The sequence below is a fragment of the Carassius auratus genome, chromosome 15 (assembly GCF_003368295.1).
Source record: "Carassius auratus strain Wakin chromosome 15, ASM336829v1, whole genome shotgun sequence".
Classification (NCBI taxonomy): domain Eukaryota; kingdom Metazoa; phylum Chordata; class Actinopteri; order Cypriniformes; family Cyprinidae; genus Carassius; species Carassius auratus.
Window position 1 is genome coordinate 2,667,611 of NC_039257.1, and position 24,524 is coordinate 2,692,134.

A 24,524-nucleotide genomic window follows, 5' to 3' on the forward strand; every position below is an offset into this window, starting at 1 on the left:
AAGGATGCAGTACTACTCTATAGGTACTCAAGATTAACAGGATATTGAGTGAAAACGAGCATTTCACCCCCCCTTTAAGGAAGTGACCTATAGTCTTAGCCTCAGTTGTCACACCCACTAAACATCTGATGCTTGTTGCACGCAAAAATGAAAAGCACATTCTCAGTACAACAAGTGCAAATCTAATTGGCTGGTTTTGCACAACTTCCTGGAATAAAGGCACACCAGGCACATTAGCCTGCCGTGTAATAAAGTTTTTGAGGATGGAATAATCACTAGATTCAACTGAATTTGAAATCTGAAAAATGTTCAGATTTTTGTATTTTGCACTTAATAACAAGAAGACTAGATTTCCACAAGCAGAACAACAATTATTTGAATGATTTTCTGCTTTTTTCTGCTTTTTTTCTCAATACTTAAAACCTAAGTTCAACCTAAAATAGATGTCATCAGTCACCGTCATGTCATTCGAAACCTGACTGGAGAATGTAGTCGGGTCAGTTATGCAGGTTTCTCTATGCCTCAGGTTTAATTGTCAGTCTTGTAGTCTGGTTTATTCATATTCTATCTATTTGGATTTCTCTACCTGGATTTGATTTTATGACTTCTGCTTATTATAGTCTTGGATTTTCTCTTCACCCCATGTCATTCAAATCTCTATTCCTAAATCCGCAACCTTGTGAGTTTTCTTAAATTCAGTGTTCAAGAAATTAAGCATGAAGGTTTATGCGTGTGTGCATTTATTATATTTATTTATTTACATATATTACATGTGTAACTCTTTATAAAAGTGGATAACATCATATTAGTTAACATAACCAAATTTATAAATAGAAAAATATACCTATGAACACAAAAAAATATATTTTTAATAATGTTCGTAACCAAATACTGTACTTACCGATAGCCTTTGACTTCCACAGTATGGAGGAAAAAAAAATACTATGGAAATCAATGGCTACCAGCAACTGTTTGGACGCCAACATTCTTCAAAATATCTTCTTTTGTTTAAAAGAGGCAAACTAAACCATACAAGTTTGCAACAACACAAGGGTGAATAAATAATGACAATTAGAATTTTTAGTTAGAATGCATCATAATTTGGTATCATGATTTCACAGTCTCATGTATGATTACTACTCACAATGTTAAAAGCTTGAGTCTTTATTTCTAGAGTTATCTAATTGATCACTGTTTTATGATGACTTTTCCAAAATCATGCGGAGCACATTTAAGTCTGACTCTTCCAGATCATTCTCAAGGAGATCAAGTTCTTGTAGGAGAGATGGATTTGATTTCAGAGCTTCAATCAGTGCTGTCACACCTTCATGTGAAACTTTACACTTGGACAACCTGAAGAGAGCAGAGTAGATTTATAAATTAGGTCAGTGATTTTAACAATTTCTTCATCTGATTTTAGTGGGTTTTGATCTTTGATTGCACTAGACATTTTTAGACTTGTACCTTAGCTTCTCTAGTTTACAGTGAGGACTTGTTAGTCCGAGACAGAGCTTCTTCACCCCTGAGTCTTGTAGATAATTCATGCTCAGATCCAGTTCTGTTAGACTGGAGGTCTGAGAGCCGAGAGCTGAAGCTAAAGCGGTGCTACATTTCTCAGTGATTTCACATTTGTCCAACCTGAGACAGAAAATCATAATTTACATTTATCAGTTCAAATTTTTAGGGTTCTTTCTTTTGGGTTAGTAATTATACAGTCGTTAACCTTAAATGCATTTAATAATGAGCTATATAAACTAACTGTTATAACTTACTTTAGTGTTTCCAGTGCACAGTGAACTTTGACCAGAGCAGCACAGAGATGTTTCACTCCAGAGTCTGCTATGCCATTCCAGCTCAGGTCTATTTCTCTCAAATGAGAAGGGTTAGAACTCAGAGCTTTGCTCAGGTAAACACAACCTGCTTCTGTTACTTTACAGTTCTTCAGACTACAGAGAAGAGAAAATACATAGTCTCAATCTAAAAAGAAGAGATCCAGAGTTTGAACGGCAATTTAAAGAAAGTCCAAACATTCTTAACGGTAGAAATTCCAGTATATTTGATCGATCTGATACAGTGATAGCAGAAAATGTAAATTAATATCATCAAGAATCATCTTGCCTGAGTGTCTCCAGTTTACAGTGAGGATGATGGAGTCCAACAGAGAAGAGCATCACACCTGAGTCCTGGAGCTTATTCTCACTTAGAGAGAGCTTTTTCAGGTTTGAAGGTATTTGTAGTATTTTAGCCAATTCTATACAACTTTTGTATGTTATGTTGCAGTTATTTAACCTGTTAAATACATTTAAAAAGCTCTTTAGTCATTATCTTCAAATTTTTCATAATTAACTGTATAAGCTATTTTTCACAAGCTAGGACCACGCCACAAACAAACTAAGAAACTGGGCAGGGGCGCTGCACAAGATCCCGGGCCCTATGCATAGGCAGTCCTAATGGAATGAAAATATATATTCCAGACTTTTCAAGGGCCCTCTCTTCCTTTGGGGCCCTGGTAATCAGTACTGGTTTTACCCCCAGTCCGGCGCCCCTGTTTAACTGGGGAACAGTAAAAAGAGGATGAAGGGGTTGAGGGAATGGGATGATGGTCAGGTTGATCAGGGCATCTTGAATTGAGGGCTCAGAGAGACTCAGGGTGGGGGTACCGTCTCTAATATATATTTAGGCCAGACAATCTGATAGAGATATAATGTGGGAGAAGGTTGACTGAATGGATAAGAAGGGAGGGAAGGGTGGGTTCGAGAGAATGATACTAGCAGTGCGGTGTGACGTGGCCCGTTATATATGGAGGTTCTTAGAAGTCAGGTGATTGCTTGGACGTGCTCCTGCCCCGAATTTTAGTTAATACCAATTAACTCCATGTGTTGTAACTCACCTGAGTGTTTCCAGTGCACAGTGAACTTTCACCAGAGCAGCACAGAGATGTTTCACTCCAGAGTCTGCTATTTCATTCCAGCTCAGGTCCAGCTCTCTCAGATGAGAAGGGTTTGAACTCAGAGCTTTGCTCAGGTAAACACAACCTGCTTCTGTTACTTTACAGTTCTCCAGACTACAGAGAGAGGACAAAATGGATACGTGTTCTCAGTCTAAAAACCCATGTTGCCCAAAGTCTTCTGAGAAAGTTAACACAACCTACTTCAAATATTCCAGTCTACAGTCCGTGTCTTCTAGTCCAGCAGTGAGACATAAATAATCTTCATAATTTATGTTCCCTTGCTTAACCATTTCATGAACATCGATTTGCTTAATGCTGAACCATTCCTTCACCCTGGAGTGAGATTGAAAAATTTAATTAAATGTCTTTAAAAATAAACATTTTAAATATAATGTTCTGATGTTTTATACTCCACAGAAGCGTACAGTGATTCCACGTTGGGTAATTTCTTTAATCCAATACAGAGTATTTCCACTCCTGAGTCCTGCAGGTTGTTATGGCTCAGGTCCATTTCTCTCACATTGGATTGTGATGAAAGTACCGTAGACAGCGTTGCACAGCCTTTATATGTGATATTACAGTCATTCAACCTGCCAATAATACAAGTTCATTATTTGCTATTTCATTGGTCTTTTTTTTTTTTGTGGTTATGTGGGCTAAATGGATTCTTCATGTAGTGCAATATACTGCCCTGATTAAGTACAAATAATGATGAATTCTACTTATTCAAGTGTTAATAGATAGTGAAAAATAAATATACTAAAATGTATTTTTAAAAATTTGTACATTATATGATTAATGCAATTGTGTGTAAGTAGTGCTGAAGTCCAACTAAAGATATACTGAAGTGTATTTGATTGTGCTAAAGTGGAACTATTGCAAGTATACTTTAGGTAAACTTTAAAATATCTTGCATTTAAACAGAAAAACACCGATTTCTGTGAACTCAGTGTGCAAGGATCTATATACAGTGCTGCAAGACAAGGTGGATGAACTTGACAATCACCATTCTGGATTATGGCTTATTTGACTTATACTTGATGGATGGCTTATAGACTAGGAAGTTTATACGCTATTGTACTAAAAGTTAAAATATGTGCCAGCAAAGTTGATTTTGAACACATATTTGAAGTTAAATGTTCTCACCAGATCTTTTTTGACAACTTGATCACAGGAAGCAGCCAAAGCAGGGCTGCGTCCAATCTTCCGTATTTACGAAGGTCAAACTCCTCAAACTTTTCACTTGATGTCATTAAGATGTACACTAGAGCCAACCACTGATGAGGGAGAAGAGTGTCTCTGTTTATTTTTCCAGAGGTCAGGTAGCTTTGGATTTCAATAATGAGGGATTGATCCTTGAGTTCATTTAGACAGTGGATAATAACAAGAGTCATTTCTGAGCAAGGGATTGTTTTTAACGTTTTCTTGAGATACTCAGTAGTTTTCTCTCTTTCCAGGAAGAAGTTGGCCTTCTTCACCAAAAGCCCTCTTTTCACCAAAAGGCTCTCGTTTGACTCCATTGAAAGTCCCATGAGGAAGCGAAGGAAAAGATCAAGATGTCCGTTTTTACATTGTAAAGTTTTGTTAACTGCACACTTGTGTAAACTCAACATTGTTACAGGCTTTTCTGATTCATGTGCTTCAAGCACGTTTATTGTGCTGTTGCAGAAGGTGAGGTGCACATATAGAGCTGCGAGATGTTCCTGAATGCTCAGATGAACAAAGCAGAAGACCTTCCCTGATACAAGCCAAACTCCTCTTTGAAGATCTGAGTGCACAATCCTGAGTAAACTGATGCTTCTGTCACATCAATGCCACACTCTCTCAGGTCTTCCTCATAGAAGATCAGGTTGCCTTTCACAAGCTGCTGAAAAGCCAGTTTCCCCAGTTTTGAGGATCATGTCTTCATCTGTCACGTTCTTCTCATAGTCCTTCTCATGTTTGATGTTAATCTGTGCCATCAGGAAGTGTGTGTACATCTGAGTGAGAGTCTTGGGAATCTCTCCACTCTCTGCTTGACTCAACATCTTCTCCAGAACAGCGGCTGAGATCCAGCAGAAGACTGGGATGTGACACATGATGTAGAGACTCCTTGAAGACTTCAGGTGTGAGATGATCCTATCAGCCAGACTCTGATCTCTGATTCTCTTCCTGAAGTATTCCTCCTTCTGTGGGTCATTGAAGCCTCGTACCTCTGTCACTCGATGGACACACTCAGAGGGGATGAGATCAGCTGCTGCTGGTCTGGAGGTGATCCAGATGAGAGCAGAGGGAAGCAGATTCCCCACAATGAGGTTCTTCAGCAGCACGTCCACTGATGCTGATTCACTTACATCACACAACCCAACATCGCTCTGAAAATCCAGAGACAGACGACACTCGTCCAGACCATCAAAGATGAACAACACTTTATATTTGTCACTAGATATTTCTATTTCTTTTGTTTCAGGGAAAAAGACATAAAGAAGATCTGAAAGGCTGAGTGTTTTGTCCTTCATCAGATTGAGTTCTCTGAAAGGAAGTGGAAATATGAGCTGGACGTCCTGATTTTCTTGTCCTTCAGCCCAGTCCAGGATGAACTTCTGCACAGAGACTGTTTTTCCCAATGCCAGCGACTCCTTTTGTCAGAACAGTTCTGATGGGTTTGTCTTGTCCAGGTAAAGGTCTGAAGATTTCATTGCATTTGATTGGTATTGTTGCTCCTGCTGCAGTCTTCATAGTTTTTTCTATTCTTTTAATTTCATGTTCATTGCTGATCTCTCCATTTCCTCCCTCTGTGATGTAGAGGTCTATGTAGATCTCATTCAGAAGTGTTGAGTTTCCCTGCTTTGCAAATCCTTCCAAAATGTACAGATGCTTCTTTTTTATTTCTGATTTTAATCTATGAATTTTGTTGTCAGGCATTCTGAATCACTTCTGTTGAAAATAGGTTTGTCAGTATCAGAGAATATGCACAAATACAGACACTATAAATAAGAATCGTGATGCACTGAACCTACTGATGAATGAATTCTCCAGGAAAGCTGCTGGTCTTCACATCGTCCTGACATGATTTAGTTAGTGAATCCCTTTTAGACAAAATAATATTTTGTAATATGCAATCAAATCTATACAATGTAAAACCTCTGAGAACTGTCAAAAGTTCCCTGTCAAGGGAACTTCGAACTGCGTCCTCTGAAGGGACACTATGGGGAACACCTCGTCGTGACCCGTGTCTGAAGCATACTTTGAAAAACGCCAACGTGTTGGCCGGCGACAGCCTCTGACGTCGCTAACGGCACGACTATAAATACGCGCCCGTAGGACCCGTCACTTATCTTCTTCGTCTTCATTGACTGTTTTGTTTGAAGCGTGTTCCTGAGAAACGGTAAGAGCGATCTATTATTGTTATCATGGCATCCACTAGCAAGGCATTTTAAACAGTGTGTGCATCCATGTCAGCGTTATTTGACACCCGATGACACACACAGTCTTTGCGTCTCTTGTTTGGGCAAAGAGTACGCGCGCGATGTCCTTGAGGGGGCAATCTGCGCGCACTGCGAGCGTTTTTCTGAGAAAAAGCTCCGTTCTCGTTTGTCTCTATTTTCGAGCAAAGAGAGACTAAGCCTGTGTACTTTCTCAAAACAACATGGTGGTCAGTGTGCACGTTAATGCTTTGCGCACCGTCTGAAATCCACATAAGTGGTAAGTGTGCACACAAGGCTCTGCGCACTTTCTGGAATCCTGTACGGTAAGGGTTACGCGCTCTGCTTCGTTCCCTTTCTTAAGATGATAAGCCCCGGGGTTTCCTTGGGCTTCATTCAACCAGTGTGTATTTGTTATACACCTCAAGCATCGCCTCTAAACATGGGGGCTGTGTGGGCAATTCTCGCGGTAGTTTAGCAGCGCTCCCCTTTTCAAAAAGGGTCGCCTATGAGCATGCTGCTCGGAGCTCGGAGTCCTCCTCTCATGGGAGACTGAATTCTCAGTTTTTTCATCAGAGTGCTCCAGAACTACATACTGTTTTGAGACGCACTGTGAGAGCAGACATCCTGCTGAGGCAGGGGCTGAGGCTCGGAGAATGGCGCCTTCGCACCAAGGTGTTGAAGCATAGTTTGAGAGGTTGGCCAGACCTGGGTGGATCGGTTTTACGGCTCAAGAGAGCGTTGCACTATCCCCTCTGGCTTCTTCTGACTCATCCAGCTCCATTAGGGCTGGATGAGTCAGGGGGACATTTGCAACAGGTAAGTTGGGTATGTAGCTTAGGCCTTTGGCCATGTCATGGACAGCCGTCGAACCGTCCCAGGGGCGACTCCCGGTGAAATGGTAGAGTTGGTACTTAGTGTTTGCCATGATTCTGGCCTGCACTCCCCTCAGCATGGCGGCGTGGGTATACTGTTCCCCATGGTGTCCCTTCAGAGGACGCAGTTCAAAGTTCCCTTGACGAGGAACGTCTCAGGTTACGAATGTAACCATGGTTCCCTGAGAGGGAACGAGACACTGCGTCCTCTAGCTCCCTGCCATGCTTCGGACGCAAGATTCACGAAGAAGATAAGTGACGGGTCCTACGGGCGCCTATTTATAGTCGCGCCGGTAGCGACATCAGAGGCTGTCGCCGGCCAACACGTTGGCGTTTTTCAAAGTATGCTTCAGACACGGGTCACGACGAGGTGTTCCCCCATAGTGTCCCTTCAGAGGACGCAGTGTCTCGTTCCCTCTCAGGGGAAACCTGAGACGTTTTGTGTGCACTATTTTCCATTCACTTTGTTGAAGCAAAATAAATGAGTTATTATAATCAAATGTTACCTTAGTCTCGGTGGAAGTGATCCATTCAGATGAATTGGCATTTGCATTGATCGGTCGCTCTTCATGGACAAAACACTTGGGCCAGAAGAGTCTGATCTGTCTACCAAACTGTGAGAGGAAACACAAGATAAATATCATGCTATATGATGTAAATTAAGATTAATGTTAACATCAAAAACATTTTCATCAATTGGTTTACAGTAACTGCAATCCCATAATTATTTATTTATTTGTTAATTAAGCTTAAAATGATTTAAAAGAAATTACCTTAAATGTGGTAGATATGTTTTATTTGTTAAGTGAATTGGCATTTGCATTGATCGATCACTCTTTAAAGACAAAACACTTGGGGCAGATGAGTCTGATCTTTCCTGCTGAAGACTGACAGCGAAAGTAGAATATATAATAAGTAGAATATACCGTATTTCAGAGAAGGGTTAACAAAAAACCATTGAGGGGAGGAAGTATTCAGAACCTGCATCATCCTTTTGGATGTGTTTGCTAGCTGGTCACTTCTGACTGACTTCATTTAGCTTATGTGAGTTATTATCATTACCTTTTTCCCAATGGAGCTAATCCATTTTTCGGATGAATTGGCATTTGCATTGATCGGTCGCTCTTCATAGACAAAACACTTGGGGCAGATGAGTCTGATCCCTCCTGATCAACACTGACGGCAAAAAAATAACCATTTGTAGATTTTAATAAAGAAGAAGTCTGGAATTTTAGTAAAGCTTGACAGCAAACCATTGGTGAGGGTGAGAAAATTTAAATCTTAATCCTTGTAGTAGTTGTTACTGCCCTGATGACCAACTGTTCTGTCTAACTTTATCTTTAACTAGCAGTTGTCATTACCCTTTTTCCATTGATCCATTTTTCAAATGAATTGGCATTTGCATTGATCTATCGCTCTTCATGGACAAAACACTAGGGCCAGAAGAGTCTGATCTCTCCACAGAACTGTGAGAGGAAACACAATATAATTTCATGCTATATGATGTAAATTAAGATTAATGTTAACATCACAAACATGTTCATCAATTGGTTTACAGTAAATGCAATCCTCTAATTATTTATTTATTTGTTAATTAAGCTTAAAAGATAGAAATACCTTAGATGTGGAAGATATATTTTATTTGTTAAGTGAATTGGCATTTGCATTGATCGATCACTCTTCATGGACAAAACACTTGGGGCAGATGAGTCTGATCTCTCCTGATCAAAACTGTCAGATGCAACATTAAAATTAGGAAGTTAAATTTAAAACTACATTTCAAAATGTAATCACAGCAATGTTACTGCATATATAGCACAATAGTACAATTTATCCTTGATAAGTTGAAAAATCTTCATCTTTTTACTGAACTGATGTTGACATCAATCCATCACTCAAGCTAGGTTGAGGTAAGACTGATTTAATCTGTTGTAATGGACTTTAAAGGGTAAGTTCACCGAAAAATGAAAATTATGTCATTAATAACTCACCCTCATGTCGTTCCAAACCCGTGAGACCTCCGTTCATCTTTGGAACACAGTTTAAGATATTTTAGATTTAGAGTGCTTTCTGTCCCTCCATTGAAACTGTGTTCATGGTATACTGTCCATGTGCAGAAAGGTAAGAAAAACATCATCAAAGTAGTCCATGTGACATCAGAGGATCAATTTTTCTGAAGAATTGAAAATACATTTTGGTCCAAAAAATAGCAAAAACTACGACTTTATTCTGGATTGTCTTCTCTTGCATGTCTGTTGTGATAGAGTTCAAAACACAACAGTGTATTGATATCCGGTTCACGAATGAATCATTCGATGTAACCGGATCTTCTTGAACCAGTTCACTAAATCGAACTGAATCGTTTTAAACGGTTCGCATCTCTAATACGCATTAATCCACAAATGACTTAAGCTGTTAACTTTTTTAATGTGGCTGACACTCCCTCTAAGTTCAAACAAACCAATATCCCGGAGTAATTCATTTACTCAAACAGTACACTGACTGAACTGCTGTGAAGAGAGAACTGAAGATGAACACCGAGCTGAGCCAGATAACGAACAAAAGATTGACTTGTCCTATTTTCCTATATTTCCTGTATATGCACATATATGCACCTCAATTTTGCCTATATGTGACATATATACGCATATAGGTTCTTTCCATGTGGGGGAGACGTGAACCATTTTAAATGATTCAGTTAAATTTGGTGAACTGGTTCAAGAAGATCTGGTTACATCGAATGATTCCTTCGCAAACCGGATATCACAAACTGCTTTGTTTTGAGTTCTCTTTCACAACAGACACGCAAGAGAAGACAATGCTGAATAAAGTCAAAGTTTTTGTTATTTTTGGACCAAAATGTATTTTCGATGCTTAAAAAAATTCTAACTGATCCTCTGATGTCACATGGACTACTTTGATGATGTTTTTCTTACCTTTCTGGACATGGACAGTGTACCGTACACACAGCTTCAATGGAGGCACTGAGAGCTCTCGGACTAAATCTAAAATATCTTAAACTGTGTTCAGAAGATGAACGGAGGTCTTACATGTTTGGAACGACATGAGGGTGAGTCATTAATGATATAATTTTATTTTTCGGTGAACTACTAACCCTTTAAATATCAGAAAGTAATCGTTTCAATTTGTAATATAGGTTTAATGAATATACAGATTCATTTTATTGTACTAATAAATAAAATATATTTGTCTTACTCGTTCAGTCCATTGAAAGATGTGCAGGAATCCCTGTTGTCTTCAGCGTTTATTGTCGACATAGTGTGTTTTTTAATTTATACATTTGTTTTTCCAGTATAATCGAGGGATAAAGAACCTTTTGTTTTTCTGAACATGGCATGCTGCAAATGAGGAAGATAAAGAAGACTAAAGTATGTAAACCCTGTTTAAGATCTGGTTTTACTGGTTTGATACAGTATAAAATAGGTCAACAGCTTTTAAAAAATATATATTTTAAAGCATTAATTACATGACATAAAAATGAAAGTATACAAATACTGTTTACTAAAACAAATACAAATATATTTTGTATAAACTTTTGACAGTTAGCTGAACATTACATATAAACTTTTCCCCAAGCACAACTTCTAATAGTGTTTGGTTATTTTTGTCTAATGTGATCCATCAAATGCTTTTCTCAGTCTGTGCAGAAGTAGCACTTACCAGAATGAAGATTTCTGTTTCTCACAGGTTACCTGCAGCAGGGTGATGTTTATTCCTCAGTGCTGTTGTGAGCGAGTTGTGGCATCAAGGAAGTTGATGGATTAGTGTCTGCCCCAGATGTCACAGGCCGCCCACAATGCTCACTAATTGCTTCATGCATATTTTCAATTTTTTTTTTTTTTTTTTTTTTTTTTTTTGACACTCAGGTTTTTTTTTTTTTTTTTTCTGTGGCACATGAAAATATTTTTTGCAATAATGGTGGAGAGAATTTGGTTTTGCAGACTTCAAGTACCACAAGAATTGAAAACAACGCATGTGCTGTACTCCAAGTGTTGCAATACAATAGTTTTGTCTGTGGAACAGACTGAATTTAAGTTGTTGGCAATGCCTCTGTGTACCAGTGTTGTTTCTTATGGTCAAGTAGGATTAAAAAAGCTCAGTTATTTAAAGATACAATACATTATATAGTCCTAACTTGTTCTCAAACTGACATGTTACAAACATGGCAAATAAGTTCTTTAATTTACACAATTTATTCATTATGTATTTTCATGGTGACATATGTATGCAAAAAATAATAATAATAATTAGCAGTGTTTTAATCAAATTTAAATGATTTTGGAAACAATTTTTAGCTTTTGGATACGTTTTCAATTCAGTAATCAATCTGCTTTATAAAACGATATTTCTTGAACACTGATCTAAATATTGGACACATAGCATACAGTAACCCTCTGTGCTTGTTTTCCAGTGTCTATGATATTTATGTCCCTATTACTTTGGCTCTGAACATAAGGTAGCCCATAAAAAACAGTTCCATTAACAGATAATACCTTTTTAATATATGGAAGAAACTGAAATGTTACAAACAATTTATATATAAAAAAAAAAAATGTGACTAATTTGATGTTTAAAAAACATTTCTATGGTCTCTAATTAGAGCTTCTAACACTTTTTGTTACTGTTGTTTATATTTCACCTTTATGTGTATGTCTGTTGTATTGTCTCTCCTGTGCAGTCTAGTTTTATAGATTACAGATGCTGTTTTTACAGCAGTTGGGTCTCATACACCTGTACATTCATCAGCCTGCTGACAGAAGCATGAGATCATCTCAGTGATGTAATAATTCTCTCAGATATACTTAGCATGTTCATGCAAATAAGCTTCTAGTAAAGGTGTGTCATGAATATGCAGATGTATTTCCGGAAAGAGTGATTCATAATTTTTTTATATTTTTTTGCTGGTAGCGGTTTGTAGGTCTATAAATCCCTTGAATCATATGCATATTTGCATACCTCAAAAACATAAATAAATAAATAATAATAAAAAAATCCAATATTGACTAGTTGTTCAGATTATATTTGTCCCACAAATATTTTTTTACGACATTTTATTTACAGCAACTATTACTTCAGTTTAAATAAAAATGTCATATGTATTGTAATTATAGAAATGTACAGAATTAAAGTTTAAATCAGTTTATTAAGACCTATAGGCCTTAACTGTATAAAATATATATATTTTTAAGTGAAATGAGCTCAAATTATAACTTTAAATCTTTGTCCTTTCAGTAAAATGTATAGACCTCAATCAAAACCCAGATTATGAAGAAACATAGCGAATTAAGTGTCAATTTTCATCTCTCTACAGGCCGAGTATAATCCTGTTAAAGCGTCGAGCAGTCAGGTGTTCTGTAATGTGCTGAGACAAGACAAGAGAGATCAGGTGGTTGAGTGAGTGATTTACTTTTATTTGATAAACATTTGCATAATCTATAAATGTGATGAACAGCAGGTGCATTCATTACAAACAGTGAGTGCAGCCAAAATGAGTGACAATATGTGTGTGTATGTGAACTGATGTATGTATGATGTCCACCGTTAGCCTGTTACTGTGCTTTCATGTGCTGACAGAGAGCAGATGTCCACATTCACACAATCAATTTACTTGAGAAGAAAAATGACAGAATATAAAAAGTCTTGTTTGTTTTTAGAGAGTTGTAATGATGTTTCTGTTTAAAACAAGAAAAATACTATTTGCCTGTGGTGTTAGACAAATAATCCCATTTTCCCTTAGTATTTAATTTATTTTTCTGACCCCCATGGCTCATATTTTTTATGATTATTTTTAGCATAAACTTCATTATTTTTTTCTGTAAACAATGTCACGTCATGCTGTTTCCTTCTCAAGTAAATGCATCTTGTTTTATGCATGTTTGCATATTTATGCTAAGAAAACGAGATTAAAATACTGATTATTTCGTTGCAGACTTCTTAGGCCTTGTGACATTTAACAAAATGAAACCGCATTTGCGAAATGTTACTAATAAAAATAAGTTGACAGTTCTGACTTGATTTTCAATGGAGTTGACAAACTTCTGACTTGATCACATCTCTAGAATAAAATGCATTTAAAATTAAGAATAAAATAAAATCAATTGGAAGGGAGTAGCAAGTTAAATTACATTTTGATGACAAACATGTCCAGAAATATGAATTTCAGACATTTTGAAGGACATACATTTATATATGAATAATTTGTTTTTAATAACACACACACACACACACACACACATTCACTGGTCTGCTCTGTTGCTGCCAGCATGACCTGCTGCTTTTCAGTGGTCACATGCAAATGTGTTGATTAGAGAAGTGCGGAGAATGCCAGATAGACCACTGTGACACACACTTCTCTGTGTCTTTTCCTTTCAGTTCAGCGCTGGGATAGATTTATTCTCCGTGGAGACCCTGGTAAAAAAAAAGCATACTTTTTTGTATTTCAAATATATTTTAATTTTAAACAATACACTGCAAATATACTAACCAAAAATAACACAGTCTTTAAATGTATTAAACGTATATTAGCAACATACTTCTGGTACTAATTTTCAGTAAGACTTTTAATATACTTTAAAAAAATTGTAATTTATTATACTTTATTATACTATATTTTAGAGAAATGTACTAAAAGTGAAATTAAAGTAGAATTTTAGAAGTTTATTTATTTTAACTTTATTTTTAAGTATATTTTAGACAAATTTTAACTGCATACTTGAAATTATGCTTGTCACAATGCACTGAAAGCATATTTTAAAAATAGTTTATTTAATATATTGAAGATTTAGCATATTTTAAGTTAATTTTGAGTGTGACTTTAACGTTTACTTATTTAAGCTAGGAACTTTGTAACTTGGCAAAAGTGATGAAATTTTTGAAAGCCTGTTATAAATATATTTTCAATACAATATATGCATTGCACAAATGTCTGTTCTTTTAACAGTTTTTTTATATGCAGTTATGTTTATTGAGCTAATATTAGAAGTATCATGATACAATCATAAATGACAGGGTCATAATAATAAAAAAATTTGACATTAAATAGACTATGTAACATTATTTATGTCAAATATTTAACATTAAACACAATAATATTCAGGACTGATATGAAATATAAGAAAAACCTGTTATGTAATTGAGTTACACAGTGAATTATGGAGAGAAAAAAATGGGATTAACATTAACAGTTGCATGTTTTTCACTGGTACAATTACAAACATTTCTGTTTGCAGGAAACAGTTTTAGTCTCTTTCAACATTGTTTGGAAGTGGACTAACATACATTTTGTCCTTAGACTTCACCATTACACATTTGCGCTCTAATGACTGAGGATGTACAGCAAATACATTATTGGTGTGACACACTTCAGTTAGAAATGTACAGGATATATTTAACTGAGCATCTCTATAAACCTTTCTTCCACTCTTGGCTAGCTCTTTAACTAAAAGACAGATACTGTTTGTATCAAATACAGAAGAGGCCCCATCCTCAGATGTGTAGGCCACCAAGGTCAAAATCTCACAGAATGTCCCATCATTTAACTGTACAACAGAATTATTTCTCTTTTTAAGAGTTGTGTTATTATATGAATGATAAACAACACTGTTGCAAATGAAACGGTCATAAACCTAAATGAACAGTGTCTCCTGTGAAATGTTCAATAGCCCTCCTCTGCAGCACAGATGTGCTGCCTTTCTTTGGGCAGCCAAAACCTCTGACATTATCTGGAAACTCTTTTGACGTTTTTGTTATGCCAGACCTACCCTGGAGTTTGCCAAATATTTTTTTTTTTGTTGTCATTTGCATTTTCCATTATAGTCTCTGCTTTTGTTGAAAGATTTAATACCAACCTGTTCCAGTTCTTTAAGCTGTGCAACAAAAGCAGTTAAAAATGTAGCCATATTTGGCTTGCTGTTACCAAGCCATAAGCATGGAATGCATATATTACCTTGCTGGACTCTTGGTGACAGTTCTACAATTTGACACTGGATTGGCCATATCTGAACATTATTACTTTTGAAAACTGGAATTCCATCACAGTTCCACAAAATTGAAATGTCATCATCCCCCATTTGTCCAGTTTGCTTGAATTTTTGATATTCTGCCCCACACTGAATATCAGAAAGAATGCCAGGAGTTGATTCCTTTGTATTCAAATGTATATCAGGTTTTTCCAAAATGTCCACTATTTGGGCTGATAGGCTAAGTACAAGAAAGTACGACCCAAGTTTTAGGCTGTTCTCAATGTCAAATTCAGTATTACAAGAAGAACAGTTTTGTGGTGCTGTCTCACTGGGTCCAATGTAGGTTTCACAGTTGATACAATAGAAATGGGGCTTATACTGGCCAAACTGTCCATAGGCTTTATGAAAAAGGTATGTGGTTGCTGGCACCAAGCCAGGGAAATGTGCATTAAACAATGTAAGAAGATCCTGAAGTGCTACACCTGTCAAATTGTGCCTCAGTACATATGACATGAGTAAAAGCAGACTCTGTCCCTTCGTGAGAGGAGCACCAGGGTATACAAGATCATCATCTAGCTGTTTCTGTAAAACACAAAATTAATCACATTTACACCTAAAGCAATATTTGAAGAAATGCAGCAGCACTTATAGTGTTGTTCTGTCAAAACAGATAGGCTTACAGTCAGCATAGTTACACTTTGAATTTAAGGATTCATCAAGATTACTAAATGCTGTAGCTAACATGGTAATAACTAAGAAATACAAAAATATATATTTGTAAAGCATTTGTCATTTATAATACTTTTCTAATATCAATACAACTGAACATTGTTCGTTCATGTTAGTTCAGTGTGCATTACCTTATGTTAATAGATACTTTTATTTAAAAAAGTATTAGTAAATGCTGAAATTACCTTAAGAAACTCATCTCGATCTTGGCTTTTTATTTCACAGACTCTTTGTTGTTTTCTTCCACCATCTTCCTCTCTGTCCTCCTGTTCATTTCCATCATCTTCCTCTCTGTCTTCCTGTGCATCTTCATCATCTTCCTCTCTGTCCTCCTGTTCATTTCCATCATCTTCCTCTCTGTCTTCCTGTTCACTTCCATCATCTTCCTCTCTGTCTTCCTGTGCATCTTCATCATCTTCCTCTCTGTCTTCCTGTGCATCTTCATCATCTTCCTCTCTGTCTTCCTGTGCATCTTCATCATCTTCCTCTCTGTCTTCCTGTGCATCTTCATCATCTTCCTCTCTGTCTTCCTGTGCATCTTCATCATGTACCTCTCTGTCTTCCTGTTCACTTCCATCATCTTCCTCTCTGTCTTCCTGTGCATCTTCATCATGTACCTCTCTGTCTTCCTGTTCACTTACATCATCTTCCTCTATGTCTTCCTGTGCATCTTCATCATCGTCCTCTCTGTCTTCCTGTGCATCTTCATCATGTACCTCTCTGTCTTCCTGTTCACTTCCATCATCTTCCTCTCTGTCTTCCTGTGCATCTTCATCATGTACCTCTCTGTCTTCCTGTTCACTTACATCATCTTCCTCTATGTCTTCCTGTGCATCTTCATCATCGTCCTCTCTGTCTTCCTGTGCATCTTCATCATGTACCTCTCTGTCTTCCTGTTCACTTCCATCATCTTCCTCTCTGTCTTCCTGTGCATCTTCATCATATACCTCTCTGTCTTCCTGTTCACTTCCATCATCTTCCTCTCTGTCCTCCTGTGCACTTACATTATCAGTATTTTTGAAGGACTGACTTATACAGTTTAAATGTCTAATTAATTAGTAATAAAAAATGCTGTTAAACATAAACATTTTTCTCTTAAAGTCATACCTTTTCACAAACTGTTCCTCTGTCCAAAGAGTTGGGAACTGGAGATGTACAAAGAAATCTCTTGTATATTAATTTCAGTGGATTCTGCAAATACAGTACAAACAACATAACTGTAAAACAGTAAAATTTATACACCAATAGTGCCTGTAATGTCTCATGTTTAACAAATTTTCAAAACACCATGAAGCTTTTGTCTTTGAAAAGTTACATTATGTGACAGTCTTGGGTCATATGAATACTGAAAGTACTAAAAGTAATAAAGTAAATTATATTAATAAAGATTTTACCATCACATTGGTCCAGTCTTACAGATGGGGTGTTACACTGTAATAACCCATATATACACTGTACTACTGTGTTTTTAGATGGGATAAAAATCAAATATGAAACACTTCTCAGAGGAAAAAAAGGCATGTATCATGTACAAAATATACATTGTTATATTTATATAGCAAATTTATTTAATTTGAGATTTTACAGCAGTTTATTAATTCATAATATTTACCTTTACAAAATACTGCTGTACTTAAAATATTTATTAATATAGTGCTTTTCATAATGGTTCATTATTACAAAGCAGGTTCACATATAAAATATAGCTAAAGAACAAATTATGAAGCACCTATAAGATAAAACAACACGTCCTAAATTATTTTAATAATTGCTGTAGGCTATTGGAGTACACCGTAATTTACAGTTTTCTTGTGAAAAATGTTTTCATAAATGTTTTTTATTATTTATGTTTACCTTTTTTTGATGAAGTCTTCTGTATTTTGTTGTTCTGGGCGTCTCTGGTTGAGTCCCGTCGCAATTCAAATGTCTTTTCAAATTACGGTTTGATGCCATGATTTCAGAGCATAGACTGTTTCAGAGTATCTAGTCTCTAACTTTGAATTTGGCGGTAAAGTGTGTGCCGTTGCCGTATAGTTTTGAAGCTCACTGCAACCAATCGGAGCATCTGACGCCTGACGTTACATGTTACGCAATCCCGTCAATCATAGTAGGTCTGACTCTGCAGGTGAGGTGAAAAGGTCTCGAATCACGATGCCTTACCAATTCGCTATATATTACTTTTTAGACAAAACAGTAAAAGTTGAAAGTGCATCGCTTATTGGGAATTCGGCCAATTTAAGTCAAGTGACGTCGCAGCCAGACCTTGACAGCGATGATAACTGGATTGAGATCAAATGGCCCACACGAAAAGAGCCCGATAGGACAGTACCAGCTAAAGTCCTACTATTAGGAGGTAAGATGATATTGTATCAGTTATTTTTCGTTTACATGTTCAGATTATTGTATACTTAACATTGTTTTAACATTGTTAACTTTTTTTTATGTTGGTTTGCATGCTGGTGTCGGCTAACCTCTATATTTCTATCGTTATATCAGATTCGTTCAAGGATCTTGTCACAAAGAAGAATTTATTCATTTTGGGTAAAGATATATGGACCAAGGAAGAATGCAAGGGTGTTATCATGAAAAAGAAAATGCTGGAGACCAATGCGGTGGAGGCAAAAAAAGCTAAGATGGTGAGTAAAAGTTTGCAAATTTGCAAATGAATTTGCATATTAGTTTAAACAGTTTTTAAGTTTAAATACATAGCTAACTTTCTTAATACTTGCTACACGCTGTCTCAAAAAGGCAGGTATATAACATGCCCAGCTACCTTCATGTTGGCTTTGGCACATTCCTTCTCTGTGGTGGTAGCTACAAAGCTATAAGCGAGTACTGAGTGCTCAGGCAGTAATTTATTAATTTGGTGAGTAAATTATCATTCAATTCAAATTTTAAAGTGGACTAATTCTTTAACTGTATATTTTGTTCAGGAAAAGCAAACCAAGATCAAAGAGACAGCCAAGAACCAGATGCTTCAAAACCTGAAGGTTTCCCTTTCCAAAAATAAGAACAAAAACACAAAAGATCAGCATAATAGTGAGGCAACTGAGGAGGAATTTCCACAACAACTTTATTGTGTAAGGGATACTGGTTTTCTGAAGACCTGGATAAATTTTACATTTTGTTGTACTGTGCTTTATAAACAGGACATTACTTAAAAAGAATAGAACGCTTTATGAAAGAAATGTAGTATCCTCTTTATACGTTACTTAGTTACAGTTTACAGTTAATACAAATATCACCTGGTGTCATATTAAGATGTTTTTAAAAACCCTAATTTTTATTACATTCCTATTCATTGTTAATTTTTTTTACATCATGAATGTGTTGTCCTGATAAAGCAAGCAAAGACTTTAAAGGCTGCCAGACCCAAATCATCCACTCCTGATGATTACACCAGTTCAGATGATGATGCCACAATCATACGGAGTCCAAACCAACCTGACATTGTAAGTTATGAATTTTTTCTGATTGCTTTCTGTACATTCTCTCAGACATGGACTCTCTTTGTATTGCTTTTAATTAATCTGTTATTATATTTTAGGGTAGTGATATGGACGAAGGATTACCCGCATTGCAGCACAATGTAAATGTATATTATAACATTCAAAAACAAGTTCATGTTGTAAAATGTGACTTTAATAAATAAAATGTATTATGTCTGCTTTTCATTGTTTGTTTTAGCAGTTAATGGATTATAGCACTGGTCAACAAATGGCACCCCAAATGGATGAAATCATGGCATCCCTTCGTGGTAGGTATAAGCTTTCATTACACGGGTTGACATTGAAGAATAAAGTTTGTTCCACAATTGTCATAATTGCCATATACTGATCTGAAGTCCCATAATCTCAGGTCAGCTTTTACATTGCATCAGTCTATCCTGTGTCATAATAAATGTTAATAAAATACATTTGTTTTTCATTTAAATTCACCTAGAACTTCCAGAAATGATTAAAATAATGAAGGAGTGTGTCCACTGTATAAAGTCATTGAAGCCCTCGTTTGGGGGGACCCCATCATCCACAACCTCCTCTTTTGTCACTGAAGTTGAGATGGTACGTTACAATTAAAGAATAAAAGATACATTTATCATTGTATTATTTAAGAACTACATTAAATTCATAGCTTTTGAACGTGTACATATTGTATTTTGTTTTGAACAGGGATCATCCTTAAAGTTGTAGGTTACATATATGTTACATCATGTGAATTATCTTGTTAATGGGAACCTGCACACGAGAGATCATACCACTCTTCCATCTCCCTTTTTCTCTATACAGCAACCCTTGGCTGGCAGTGAAGTTTCAGTTCCAAAGAGGGCCTTCCAGCGACTGAACCGCACACGCATGACCATCTTTGCGCAGGAGCTGGCTGTCCTGGTCTTTACAAAAGATGTACTTGCCCAGTCCACGCTAACAGGGAAATCAGGAAAAGGGGCCCCTCCTAAAACCCAGCTGGACGTGGCCAAAGTGCAGGCCATAACAGGTGTGTAATTTTATCTACTTATAAAGCAATAAAAGAACCATGAATCTTCTTGAATCATAAGTGCAAAGTCAGTATGCATTTAATACAGTAAGCAGCAGAAGTTGGTTCAATAGCAAATACAGGGAAATAAAATACAACACATGACTGTATTTGCATTAGTTAAGTGGTAAAGTATAATATTTTTTTCTATGTAAAAATGTTTGTATGTAAAATCATTATGAAAGCGCATAACAAGAAAATATAGGTGCCACAGTATGACTTTGACTGGTGACGTTAGTTGTCGGCCAGTATTTTGGTCCATCATCAGTCATCTAGGGTACCAGCTATAAATGTTGCCCTCCAACACCTATAACACGTATGCAGCCCAGTATCATCGCACTACCACCACTGTGCTTTGCTGTTGAGTCTATGACTTCTTTTTCATGTCTAGTAATATATAAAACACCAGGAGCGTGTTGAGTGTCTTTTTCGCGCTGAGAGTTCGGGTGTTTTTTTACTCCTTATCATAGCAACCAAAGCGTCTCAACTGAAAACGCTGCGCTCTCAAGCACTCACAGCTGGACATTTTCAGCAGAGCACCTAGCATTTTCAGCTGACAAAAAACACTTTGGTATAACTGAGGCCTTATAGCTGTTAATGGAGCTCTTTTAAATGTAAATATATAAACATGCAACTTGTTCCCACGGTAACTGAACAATTTACAGACAGTAAGAAATATACTCATTATGGAGGACTACCTGATATTAGTGTGCTTAAACTGCGAGAAAAAGTGACCAGTGCTGAGCATTAGTGTCATTTTTCATATAGTTTCAGCACAAAGAATTATGGGTTGGGAAAAGTTTGTAATGGTGCTGTGCTAAACCAGACTTATGTGGAAACATACCTGTAACCATTACTGTTCTTAGAAATGTTTGGCCCAGTGGTGTTAAATTTCTGTATGTCAGTATGTGTATGTAAATCAAACCTTTTATGCTGTTCATGCAATTACAGAAAGTTTCAACAACTTGTGTGAATGATCATATGTGTATCACACATTGTGGCATTGAGTGTCGATAGAGAGACTGTATTGAAAATTCAGGCCCCAAAGTATTTGTTCATGAGATAAAGTGCTATGCTGTTCAGCTATATGTTGTCTTTTCTGTTAACAGATGCAGTTCTGCTGGAGTTTCCACAGTCAACAGCATCTGATGTGCGAGCAGCTATCAGACGCAAGTGCAACAATGAACAGTTCGTCCAGAAGAAGGTCTGATGTGTAAATATGTTTTTATTTACACCTCTGTTGCTGTTCAGAAGGTTCTCTGTGGTTTCTTTCTGTTTTTGCACTGTTGTAAAACATGGTAAATTTATTCTGTTAAGTTTTGAAACCAAGTTCCTGTAAATGTAAATAAAAATGTTTTAAATAGATTTAAATAAATACTTGTTAATAAAATGTCTTTATTCATGTAATTATTGTTATTATTTTTTATTGACTTTACAACATTCAGCTTGAGTAAATTAAGTGCCCCATAGGTAGTTTAGCCTTTCTGCTTAAAAATCATATACAATTACCACCAAATTATTATGTTTGTTTTTTGTTGTACATTTCAAAGAAACTCATTATGCATTTGTAATGTACTTGAAATACAAAGAAAAAAACTTTAATTTCATTAATCACAAGTAGTCCCTATAGACATGCCTAAAGTGTACTAAGCATACTTGAAGTTGTTCCACTTTAGCACATGAAAGTACACTAAATACACTTGAAATTGTGCTTTATTACAATTAAATTACAACTTAAATATATTTAGTACAAAATTAGTATTTCCAAAATAACACTCTTTAAGTTTGCTAATCAGTAACATACTTAAATTATACTGATCATTAGTCTGACTTTAAGTACACAGAAGTATACCAAAATTTCAATTATAATGTACTTGTAATAGAAATAAAGCACACTTTAATTCATTAATCAAGCACATATGTTGTCCCACAGCCTATACTTGAAGTGTACTAAGCATACTTGAAGTTGTTCCACTTTAGCACATGAAAGTACACTAAATACACTTGAAATTGTGTTTAATTACAATTAAATTATAACTTAAACATATTTAGTACAAAGTTAGCATTCGCAAAATAGCACACTTTAAGTTTGCTAATCATTAACATACTTAAATTATACTGATCATTAGTCTGACTTTAAGTACACAGAAGTATACCAAAATTTAATATACTTGGCATATTATATTTTCACCAGGGGAGAGCTGTGATCATATCACTATTTCGAGTTCTTGGCACATGTGTTTTTCAACTTTCAACTTTTTCCGGCTTAGAATATAGTTATTTTATTCCTGGTTCTGAGTCTTGTAATCTCTCTCCTCCTATATCTGAATCTGTTGACAGGAGTGGAAGTCCTGACCGAGTTAGCAGACTGACCTCTGACCCTTCAAGGAAACTTGCATTTAAATCTAAGAACTTCCTGAGAAGAGGAAAACATCCCGTCTGTGATGAATGTCCTTTTTACCTTTTGTGACACATAATACTCGATCCAGGTGAGTTTTAGTAGCCTCAGACGGCAAACCCATGGACTGACTGATGCAGCACAAATATGACAAGAGTTTCAAATCCATGAGCTCCAATATAATATGAGCTTTATATATTTTCCGGAAGTCTAAGTGCAGTTTTTATTGGTCCATCAGGAAACAAAGACATGTTTAAAGATACTAAAGTGCTTCAGTAAAATCTTCCCTGGAAGAACTTGTTGCTGGATTACAGTTTAAGCAAATGTTTGTACCATTAGAAATTTTACATTTTTATTTTATTTTTATTAAAGCCTTAGAATGCATTTAGACACATAAGCTTGTAATATTTTATTTTTTTAAATATTAAATTATGTGATATTTATTGCAAAATAAAGTAGTTTTACATGCAAATTTTACAAAATATCAGTTCTTTTAAAGATAATCCCATAATCTTCCTATTTCAAAACTACCAACTTCTAAAAGTCACATATTAAAAGTAACCTGTGGTCCGAGACTTTATGTGGTGTTAGATTGGTGGTTCTTATGCTGACGGTAGAAAGTCCGGATACATGAGACTAGAAAAGCACAGGTGGGTCTGTTTATGAATACTGACCATTTATAAATTGCTTAATGTTTTAAAAAACAAGTCCACGTAACCAATATCTATGAAGACAAAGCACTGGTGTTCTTCCAAAGAGTGTGAGAGCGAGAGAAAGACATTTCAGAGCGCTGTTCCTCATCAATTTCCTCTCTAATCCCTGCATAATTCCCTCAGAGTCATAAAATATCAGTCGAGACAGCCTTTCCTCCTCTTCTGGAGAAATTCCCGACTGACTTTCGTGAGAGAGGGATTTGGGAAGATTAAGAGTAGTATGTAAATGACATGAGAGGGAAGGATTTTTTGAAGAAGGACCATCACATTCCAGAAGCAGACTGAGATGGGAGATGGGGAATAGTTCCTGGGAATTTCCCTTGGTATTCTTTTTCTGTTGAGAGAAAAGAGCTGTGATCAGCACCATATAGATTTGACATTTTGTGTAAGAGCAGTCAGGTTACAGGACGCCAGAGCGCTGGAGACCACAGCGGATCTCTGTGAGATATATGACCGCAAGAGACAGGGAAGATGTGTTTTGCACCAAATACAACACAATTATGGATTATACAAACCAGCTGTTCAGAATCCCAGTTTGTTGCCTTTTTTGGTAAGACTGCTCAAAATGCTTCGATCGGTGTCAAAGTTTTTGATTAGAGTTTGAATATATTCACCAATGAAACACTGCAAATTGTGTGGATTAGATGGATGAATCTGACAAAAACTGTTTGGATGTCTTTCTAGGACCATTAGGGGTTTTTATTGATGTGATTTCATTTTAATGACAGTTATACACATCATTCATAATGCCATCAAAAATAAAATAAATGTATGTATATATATATATATATATATATATATATATATATATATATATATATATATATATATATATATATATATATATATATATATTACTCCCAACGCTTATTGCTGTATTGCAAAAATACTCATTATTTTAATGCAAAAAAAAAAGTAACATTTAAATTTTAAACTGTTACAT

General features: G+C 36.1%; 2 protein-coding genes and 1 pseudogene across 14 annotated transcripts in view; 1 reads left to right on the forward strand and 2 right to left on the reverse strand.

Moving 5' to 3' along the window:
- LOC113114741 (uncharacterized) overlaps positions 1-24,524 on the forward strand; it is a 31,358-nt gene that overhangs the window by 2,809 nt on the left and 4,025 nt on the right. For 6 of the 13 annotated variants that reach the window (XM_026281690.1, XM_026281694.1, XM_026281691.1 and 3 more), the window contains exons 1-10: positions 17,935-18,293; positions 18,437-18,576; positions 18,874-19,020; positions 19,285-19,392; positions 19,488-19,529; positions 19,628-19,697; positions 19,883-20,001; positions 20,227-20,431; positions 21,580-21,674; positions 22,811-22,959. In XM_026281690.1, coding sequence (XP_026137475.1) covers positions 18,023-18,293; positions 18,437-18,576; positions 18,874-19,020; positions 19,285-19,392; positions 19,488-19,529; positions 19,628-19,697; positions 19,883-20,001; positions 20,227-20,431; positions 21,580-21,674; positions 22,811-22,825 — 1,212 coding nt within the window. In that variant the 5' untranslated portion in view covers positions 17,935-18,022 and the 3' untranslated portion in view covers positions 22,826-22,959. Of the gene's footprint in view, positions 1-10,542; positions 10,619-11,119; positions 12,645-13,622; positions 13,662-17,933; positions 18,294-18,436; positions 18,577-18,873; positions 19,021-19,284; positions 19,393-19,487; positions 19,530-19,627; positions 19,698-19,882; positions 20,002-20,226; positions 20,432-21,579; positions 21,684-22,810; positions 22,960-24,524 lie in introns of those variants that run through there. The other 7 variants (XM_026281701.1, XM_026281700.1, XM_026281703.1 and 4 more) reach the window with 7 other exon arrangements.
- Positions 647-10,544, reverse strand: LOC113114566 (NACHT, LRR and PYD domains-containing protein 12-like; annotated as a pseudogene).
- On the reverse strand, positions 13,670-16,304 carry LOC113114751 (uncharacterized). The gene is made up of 2 exons (XM_026281720.1): positions 16,126-16,304; positions 13,670-15,793 (listed from the first exon to the last, which is right to left on the reverse strand). Exon 2 carries the CDS (start codon positions 15,722-15,724, stop codon positions 15,044-15,046), a length of 681 nt encoding a protein of 226 aa, XP_026137505.1. The 5' UTR covers positions 15,725-15,793; positions 16,126-16,304; the 3' UTR covers positions 13,670-15,043.